The sequence below is a fragment of the Saccopteryx bilineata genome, chromosome 4 (assembly GCF_036850765.1).
Source record: "Saccopteryx bilineata isolate mSacBil1 chromosome 4, mSacBil1_pri_phased_curated, whole genome shotgun sequence".
Taxonomy (NCBI): Eukaryota; Metazoa; Chordata; class Mammalia; order Chiroptera; family Emballonuridae; genus Saccopteryx; species Saccopteryx bilineata.
Genome location: NC_089493.1, coordinates 52376400 through 52386146, shown reverse-complemented (window position 1 = coordinate 52386146; position 9747 = coordinate 52376400). Strand labels below are relative to the sequence as shown.

Here is a 9747-nt window from a genome sequence, read left to right as displayed (position 1 = left end):
GTGATTCTTCTAAGACTTTTTCCACAGCAGGCCAAGGCTGAGCAAGGGGACTCCACGGGCTCTTTCTATGGCCCCTGTTAAGAGACGGGCCCAAGGTTAAGGGGATCGACATCACCCATGGCAAATATGTTTATCTCCACCTCTCCACAATGGGAACTTGAAGTCATAGCCATCTATCACATTTCACGGGTTCTAAGTAATTTGCAGTAATGGCCTGATGTGCTCTATGGTCCTTGAACCGCATCCCATATTACTCAACCATCTAAGTCTAGCTTCCCTGAATCTCCAGCTTCTCTGAATTAGATGTAGTCAAGTTCTATAAATAGAGAGCAAGCAAACTGCTTCTGTCAATCTTCTCATGCTCTGGCAGGATAACATATTTTAAAGTTATAAAAATATCTATGTCTTCATCACTCTAAAATTATTACATTAACACATGATTTTCTCAGGGGGAAAAAGTTTATTTTTGTCTCTCCCTACCTTCCAACACTCATGGACCTTCAAACTTTGTGATCATGGACCCTGGCCGGCTGGCTCAGTGGTAAGAGCATCAGCCCGGCATGCGGAAGTCCCAGTTCGATTCCCAGTCAGAGCACACAGTTCGAGAAGCGACCATCTGCTCTCCACTCCCAACCCCATCTCCTCCTGCAGCCATGGCTCAATTGGTTCAAGCAAAGTTGGCCCCAGGCACTGAGGATAGCTCCATGGTCTCACCTCATGAATGCACAAAAATAGCTTGGTTGCCAGGCAAGGAGCAATGGCCCTAGGTGGGCAGAGCATCACCCTCTAGGAGGTTTGCTGGATGGAAACCAGTTGGGGCACAAATATGCATGAGTGTCTCTCTGCCTCCCCACCTCTCACTTAATAAAAAAAAAAGAAAGAAAAAGAAAAAACACAACTCTGATCATGGTCATCAAGCTATCAAATACAAATACAAACAAAAAAAGACCCTACTACAAATAGAGAAATGTTTAAGGGAGGAATAAAAGACAAGTCTCTCATTTTAAATCGCAGATGGACAGTCCATAATAACTTGTGATGGCATGTACAGAGGTCACTTTAGATAGATTACAACTTTTATTGCACCATTAGCTCATGATCACTCTTCTTAACCTAGGCCTTTAGCTGATACCACTGGACCCTTTTATACTACATATCCCCCTAGAAGGGGCCAATACGCCCATATAGCCAAGGTCTTCAAAATGTGAGCTGTTAGTATACATATATGCATGATGGATTCCAAAATAGTGAGTTTGACAAACCCTTATTCACTATTTATGCCTAATCCAATGAAGGAAGGAAAGCTTCCCCCACATACATCCTCTGCTAAACAACAATATAACACACATTAGCAGACTTCATAAATCACATTTTAATCATCTGGCTTTAATACACAAAATCAAGTTCATAGCTTTTCCTAGTCTGTTTTCTCTAACCGTGTGATCCTAATGTATTATCTGAAACTGCTCATGTTTTAAGAAAATATGTTCCACCTTTCATTTTGCAACGGGGAGCCCGCCTCCCTTACCTTCCTGGTGACTGGCTGAGGCAGTCCTCTCAGAGAAACACTGATGGGATGGTGGTCAACTATCTCAAGAAGCCTCAGAATAGCTGAAAAAAGTTACCAAGCAAGATAGCCTCCAAAGGTCCCTGAAACGGCTCTTCCTGAATGTTCCGATCACTGCCACACTTGTTCCTGTGGTCGCCCTGGAAGGCTCGGCACCTGAGCCTTCCCTTCCTCCTGCCATCTGGTTCACGTTCGGCTGCACTTGGAGATGGTGCACAGAGGCATCTGAAACTCATTTCTGCTGGTGAACCACTAGACCAAGCAGTTCCAGCACCATCCAGCTTGGTGCCCTGTGCCATTTAGAGCCATGGCAGAGAGCACCACAATGATGGGTTCTCTGCTGTTTCCCACTCTTCCTGTGGAAACCTTCCCTTTGGTGATCGGTTCTCCTGAGGCTGACCCACTCAGCCGGGAAGCAACACAAGGTACTCAGGGATTCATTGTCAGTACTTCACATCCTCTCCCACCTTACTCACTCCTTAGTGTCATTACTTTGGCAGTGATTTCTGGCTGTCTTTCAGAGAGGAGGAGGAAACCTGCCTTGTTTTGAGGATATAAGTGTGAGGACACTGCTCTGACATTTCAAGAGAACTCTAAGGAAGAAGAATTTCTTCATGATAAACAGTAATGCCAAAATGTCAGTATGTGATCACATAACTGCTTCAAAGGTCCATATAGGGAAGGGAATTCTTTAAGTATCTGTCTCTTACACATACAAATCTCCATTCCCAACAACTCTGTAAAGGGGTCAGTTTTATCCTTTCCAGAGTAGGAAAACTTTGCCTCATTTTTTATAGCCTAAAAATTCACACCGGCTTCTCAGTATTCTCTAGCATGAGCTCAGACACTACATTTCAATTCAGATGCCCAGAAGCAATTGTTTTAAGCTAGAGACTAACCTGAGGGCCACTGTCACTGGCCCATCTATACCACAGTACAAATCAAATCTGCATCTGCTTCCTCTCTTCCCACCAAAAGCACCGAAGCTCAGAGCAGCAAGCTCTCGGAAGCAGAAAGTTCAGAAGGCCCAGGAAAGGTGCACAAGGACCCGACTTGCAGTAATCCGTGTGGGCGCAGGAAATGCTAGTTAAAAAGATGACTAGGAATGGCTTAGTAGTTTCTTCTTTAACTTGGGCAAATAAAACAGACCTCTGAGTCTCTCAGTCCATTCCCATTCCGAGAACAAAAAAGCATATTGGAAAAGTTTCAGTCCTTACTGTCATTATACTCCTCACTCCCTTACAATATACTGAGGGAGAATAACTTCCCCCTTGATCCTCTACTAAAAACTAAAATTAAGGGAATCCTATAAACAAGTCAGGTGGCCAATATGATGATGGAAAGTTCAGCAAAATGTAACTGGGTTGAGTAGGGAAGTATCTCCGGTAGATAGAGTTAGCATCTTTGTTAGACCCTAGTATAAATAATTTAGTGTTCTTCATCAGAAGAAAGGCCTTCAATTTCATCTCTGTCACCCCCAATTGCCATCCAGAAGGCTTTGGCAACCTGTGGAGAGAAACATGCAACAAATTTTAGCCAACACTAAATTTCAACTCATTTCATATGTCATACTTTAAACTACAGCCTAAAATTCTAAACCTTTTCCTCCAACCCTCTGGCAACATATATCAAAACCCCTGAATATCCTGACCAGGATTTCTGATTCTAGAAATTTATACTCAGAATATAACATAGTTTGTATACAATGGTGAGGTGTAAGGAAGAATATGCACAGCTTCACTATTTATAGAAGCAAAAAATACACATGACCTAATTGTCCAAAAGGAAATGGATAAATTATGACACATTCATACAATAGAATACCATAAGCCATATATGTTTCCTGCCAAGAACATGTGTTGCGTTGGTAATAACAAAATAAAACAAAACAACTAAGCGTTTTCCAGCCTAACAGTTAGGAAGGCAAATATCCTGAGTCTCAGTGAAAATTCCATGTCATTCAACATATATTTAATAAAATCTTGGTTTGATTGCAGCAACCAAGTTACCACTGTGTAAATATTCAATTAGTTATATAAGTTAAGATTCAATGGAAAGTTCACACTAAGACACTTTAGGAGTAAAATGTATAATTAATAAATAAGTGCTATAAATCCAAAGGCACTGGACCTTTTGTAGATACTCAATAAATACCTGACTGATTGTCTCACCTTTTCTGCATGCAACTTTCTTTGCTCGTGAGGAAGCGTCGCAGCCTTGTCTAGGGGGAAAATATATCTTAAGAAATTTGTCTAATAGCACATGAGAATCTGGAGTGTATGGATGGATGTTCTAACACTAGAAGATGGGAGATGGGTTTAAAGACATGTTTATCATGTAGTCATCATAGCTGTTAGAAAGTTTAAGTCTTCCAAACTCTCCAGATGGGAATGGGGAGAGTAAACTGGTCGGGACCTCACTGATTCCATGTTAATGAGACACACTGAAAGAAACAGAGGCAAGAGAAGAAGGGAAAATAAGAGGAAAGAAAATAAGAGGAAAATTTTCCCTAGGAAATTTTTTATCACCAGAGGATGATACAGTTTCCTTGGTAGCTAAGCTTCTCCAGATAGCTGAGACCAGAGCATGGAATCTAATCGGCAGTTACAAAATAAAACCCTACATAAAACCAAGCTGTACCAATATGGAAACATGCCAGACACAATGGATCCGATTACCTTTCATTTCCTTTAATTTTGAAAACAGTCTTTCAAAATTCTCCAAATCTCCTCCGCCCGTAGTAAGGCTGGCTAATTCTTGAATATCCAGATCTAACATGGGATCTGAAATAAAGATTCATCACCTTGTCACACATTATTTATATATGTGCTAAATACATAGAACCCTAAGGCAATGAATCCCGGCTTTGATGGGAGTCACCACTGAATGAAGGCCCTGTGTACCAGCTTTGCAGCGCAAGATGTGTCACCTGCTTGGCTGCCCATAGGCCCTCAAAAGAATAGCAACTTTCTTCATCCTTACAACATTATAATGAGGCACAGCACATGGTTTCCATTTTAGGGATGAGAAAAGTGAAGCTCTGTACAGCCCACGCTCTCCACTAAGGTACACTGATTCAGCAATAAATGCCTGAAATTTATACCACATTTTACTGTACAACATATATTTTCACATCTATTACTGACAACTATATAGAGTGGTTAGGATAGACATCACTGTCTACAGTTTACACATGAAGAAACTTGAGTTTAAAAATGAACTTATTTAAAATTACAACTGTTGAGAAGTAAAGCAGATTTAAATTCTTGTTCTCCTACTACAAATCCTTTACTATTTCCATCTCGGCATGTTGTCTTGTTATCCAAGTTTGTTATTAATCAAAATTTTAACTCATCGTCCACTCCAGGCCGACCACCCCTAGGACGTCCTGAGTTGCCAGTTCACAGGCCTTCTTCCTCTGAATCCGTCCCACACGTGTGTTTTCAGAACTGTCTTGCACTGGCATACTGACTCTGTCCTGACACCTCTCCGCCTTTTCTGTAACAAATCTATTATAGTAAGTGAGTTTACCTGTGTAGGCACCACTGAGTGCTTTAACTTACACCACTCCATTTCATTCTTGCCACAGCATTTTAAGGAAAGATTTGTTAACCCCTATTTTACAGAAAGGGAAACTGAGGCCCATGGAGGCTAAATAACTTACTCAAGTTCATCTCATTACTAGCAGGTAGAGCGATGATTCGAACCCATTTGTCCAGGACTCAAGCCCACAGCCTTAACCATTACATTGTAAGGCCTGTCTCTGAATTTTTAGACTGTAAACTCCTTGAAGACAAGGAGAACTATAATTCTTTGCATCTACTACAATGTCATTTAGATAATTTGGTGTTAAAAATGCATTTTGGTTAATAAATTTGCTTTAGTGCAATGGGCATGTCATGTTGGCAGCTGGCATACACAGCTGGAGAGAAAAACTTTTTGATTTATCTGTGTACACATGATAACTGAACTGTGTGTGGCCATGAAATCACTTCATGCTTAAATATAAATTTGGAAGAGGAGCTTAAGTGGAGCACTGAGGCATGGTAATATTTAAAGGCTGGGTAAAAAGGGTAATCTTCCAGAGAAAGAGAAGGAATAACTAGAGAAACAGAAAAATCACCCAACTAGGATGTGGTGGGTAAGTCAAGAGAAGATAGTGTTTCAAAAGAAATTGATTCATGATATTGAATGTTGCCAGGAATCCAGAATGGGAAATAAAGACATCCATTAGACTCAGAGGTACGGAGGTCAAGGGGCAACAGTAGATGGAAGCCACTGAGGAGTGAGTGAGAAGTAAGGAATGGAAACAGTTTAGTAAAGAATGGGGGGGGGCATGGAGCTCAAGTGTTTGTTCTACTTCTGCTCTTTGATTTTGCCCTTTAAAAATTTTTTGAAATAATTTTAGTGTTACAAAAAAGTTGCAGAAACAGTGTATACCCTTCACCCACCTTCCCTTAGTGTTAATATTGTAGATAATTGTAAATGCTAAGAAGTTAATAATGGTGTAGTGCTATTAACTGAACTACAGACCCCATTCAGTCTTCATCAGCCTTTCCACTAAAATCCTTTTCTGTTCCAGGATCCTACACTGAATTGAACTGTCAAATCTCCTCAGTCTTGTCCAATTTATGAGTTTCCCAGTCTTTCCTCGTCTTTTATGACTTAGACACTTTTGAAGAGTCCTGGTCAGTTATTTTGTATAATGTCCCTCAATCTGGATTTGTCTAATGTTTTATTATTAGACTGAGGTTATGCAATTTTGGCAAAACGGCACAAAAGTGAGTGCCCATTCATCACATATCGGGGGACATGACATCAGCGTCTTATAGGTGAGGTAATCTTCACTTGAAGTAGTATCTGCCAGGTTTATCAAGTATAAAGTGACTATTTTCCCCTTTATAACAAACAAACATCTTAGGAGAAATACTTTTAGGTATGCAAATGTCATGTTTCTTTTCAAATTTTCATCTACTAATTTTAACTTCCATCAGTGGATCTGGTCTGAACAACTATCACCATGGTGTGCGACTAATGGTGATTTTCTACAATACTTCCCTCACTCCTTCTACATTTATACTAATTGGAAATATTCCATAAGGAGGAGCAGCCCTTTCTTTCCCAGTTACTGTTTTCTTTATTCAATTATTTACTTATATTAGTATGGATTCATGAATATTTATCTTATTCCATGGGTTATAACCCAACACTATATTAATTTATTTTGCTGGCCAAACTGTTTCAGCTTTAGCTCTCTCAGGTTCGTTGCTCTGCCTTTTCAACATGTGCCCATTCTTTTTTGAGTACTTCCTTACTTTCTGGTACCATGAGTTTCTCCAGGTTTATCCTGTAGTTTTCCTGCTCCAGCCCTGAAATCATCTACTTCTCTAAGTAGCTCTGGTACCTTTTTGAAGAATGGTATTTAGAAATCAAGATTGGCTCTGGCTGGTAGTGGATAGAGCATTGGCCCAGAGCATGAATGTCCTGGGTTTGACTCCCAGTCAGGGCACACAGGAGAAGCGTCCATCTACTTCTCCCCCCTTCCTCTCTCCCTTTTCTCCCTCTTCACCTCCTGTAGCCAGTGGCTCGACTGGTTTGAGCATTGGCCCTGGGCACTCAGGATGGCTCAGTTGGTTCCAGCTCATTAGCCTCAGGCACTAAAAATAGCTCAGTTTATTCCAGCATCAGCCCTAAACGGGGTTGCTAGGTGGATCCTGGTGGGGGTGCATGCAGGAGTCTGCCTCACTATCTCCCCTCCTCTCACCAAAAAACAAAACAAAACAAAACAAAGATCTAAGTGCTAAGGGTGTCCATTACTATTGGAGTATTATTGCTTCTAGGCCCTCTCAGTGGACAGGGCTCAGAAATATAATGTAGTAACACATGCATCTTTATTTCTCTGTTGCTCTAACTATACATATATTTTAAAAAATCCATGTGTTGCTTGACCAGGCGGTGGTGCAGTGGATAGAGCATCAGACTGGGATGCGGAAGGACCCAGGTTCGAGACCCTGAGGTCGCCAGCTTGAGCACGGGCTCATCTGGCTTGAGCAAAAAGCTCACCAGCTTGGACCCAAGGTCGCTGGCTCGAGCAAGGAGTTACTCGGTCTACTGAGGCCCCCGGTTAAGGCACATATGAGAAAGCAATCAATGAACAACTAAGGTGTCGCATCGAAAAACTGATGATTGATGCTTCTCATCTCTCTCCATTCCTGTCTGTCCCCGTCTATCCCTCTTTCTGACTCTCTCTCTGTCCCTGTAAAAAACAAAAAAACAAAAAAACAAACCCATTTGTTCAAGCTGATATGTTCATTTTCAGTCCAGTATCAAAGGGTTCATTCCAGCCTTCTCCTCTGCTTATTTGTAACTTCTTTCTCAGACAGTGAGAAACCTAGCTCTCTTTACACTATATTTTCTTAATTTTCAACCACAATATATGTAAATATATATAATTTCAGAATTTCTAACTCATATCCTCATGAGAATCAAATTTATTAAGCAAAGTGCCATATTTCTGTTCAGTTCTTTGTTTTTAGCCTTATGGTGTCCAGTCAGAATACTGTTTCCCCAAGTTACTTAGTTCTTATCTTCCCCACCTTTTCAGTGTGGTTGCCCATCTATTTTCACAGAAGGCACTTTAGCAGTTTTAAAAGCCAGCTGAAACTAATACAATGCTGTATGTCAATTATACCTCAATTTAAAAAAGCAGCCTATAGGAAGGATTCAATTAAAAGGACAAGATTGAATTTAAACTAGAGAGAAGAGATTATAAGTATTTTTCTTCTTACTATGATTCTATAACCAATCGAATTTTCTACAAGGATTATTTTATCATTAGAAAAAAATCATTACTGCAAACGGGCCCTCTGTGGCACGAAGAAAAAGTAGAAGTATCGGTAGTTCCCTAACAAAAGAACGTTTCTAGTTATTTCAACCAAGCTCCTTGGCTTTCTGGCTTTTGGACAGCAGACTGGGTACTAGTTTCAGTTCCAGGACTTTCTCGTTAGATACCTTTGGACAAGTTATTGAACTTCCCTGGGCCTTACCATCATCTCCATAAAATAACTTCTCTGCCAAACTTCACTACCAACTGAGAAAGTGAATACAAAAGAACTTTAAAAGGATGTGTAAGGGCTTATATAGCTGTATTATTCTTGTTATCATCAATCCTGACTACCATTAAATTCTATGAAAAAACCGTGGAATATGGACAGAGAAAGCTGTTTCACCACCTCGCCCTGTTTTAGCTAAGATGATCTGAATCAAGCTCCTGATAAGAGAATCAGTGAGAAAAATGATACACATAGATCTGTAATATACTTTATTCTCCCTCCTTTTCCCAACAGCCATCACAAGGCTCACACTCATTTGGGGTACACTATTCTTCCCTTGTCCAAATATAAAGTCATTTTCCTGCTGGATGATTTACTCCCTGATACACTGGCTGTTCCAAAGGGCTTGCTCTTGACAGCCAAAGGGGGAACTTACCCACAATGCTATCCACCTGAGTGTCTGCTGTGTTAGCTGCACCACCTCGCTGATCCAAGAGGGATACAGTCCTATCAGCTGCTGACAAACAGGGCTGCTGTTGAAGAAAGTACACACAAGCGATCATTCACTAGTAGGCTACTTCAGAACTAAATCTAAAAGGCTCACACTTCCACCCACTGGCTGGCTTTTGAGAAGCAGCAGTAGGAGCTGGTAATGAGAGATGGGAGAAGGGTCAATGTCACATAAAAATATGAATAGTTAAAAATTCACTAACTCAGGAGTATTTTCCCTCAAATAAAAACTAGAAACTGTCAAGATTTTGCTACTGACTATTAAAACATAATATTTATTTTGTTTAAGATCCATGTTTTAGCTCTGGCCGGTTGGCTCAGAGGTAGAGCGTCAGCCCGGTGTGTGGAAGTCCTGGGTTCAATTCCCGGCCAGGGCACACAGGAGAAGTGCCCATCTGCTTCTCCACCCTTCTCCCTCTCCTTTATTTCTCTCTGTCTCTTCTCCGGCAGCCAAGGTTCCATTAGAGCAACATTGACCTCGGGCACTAAGGATGGCTTTATGGCCTCCACCTCACGTGCTAGAATGGCTCCGATTGTAGCCGAGCAATGCCCCAGATGGGCAGAGCATTGCCCCCTGGTGGGCATGCCGCGTGGATCTCGGTCAGGCACATGAGGGAG

The 9747-nt window shown here is 41.1% G+C and overlaps 1 protein-coding gene across 3 annotated transcripts in view; it reads right to left on the bottom strand.

Moving 5' to 3' along the window:
- Window positions 1-1348: 1348 nt before the first annotated feature.
- AAGAB (alpha and gamma adaptin binding protein) overlaps window positions 1349-9747 on the bottom strand; it is a 60551-nt gene continuing 52152 nt past the window's right edge. For 2 of the 3 annotated variants that reach the window (XM_066276000.1, XM_066276002.1), the window contains 4 exons: window positions 9056-9152; window positions 4246-4350; window positions 3739-3788; window positions 1349-3073 (listed from right to left, as the gene is read on the bottom strand). In XM_066276000.1, coding sequence (XP_066132097.1) covers window positions 2996-3073; window positions 3739-3788; window positions 4246-4350; window positions 9056-9152 — 330 coding nt within the window. In that variant the 3' untranslated portion in view covers window positions 1349-2995. The remainder of the gene's footprint in view (window positions 3074-3738; window positions 3789-4245; window positions 4351-9055; window positions 9153-9747) is intronic. The other variant, XM_066276001.1, reaches the window with a different exon arrangement.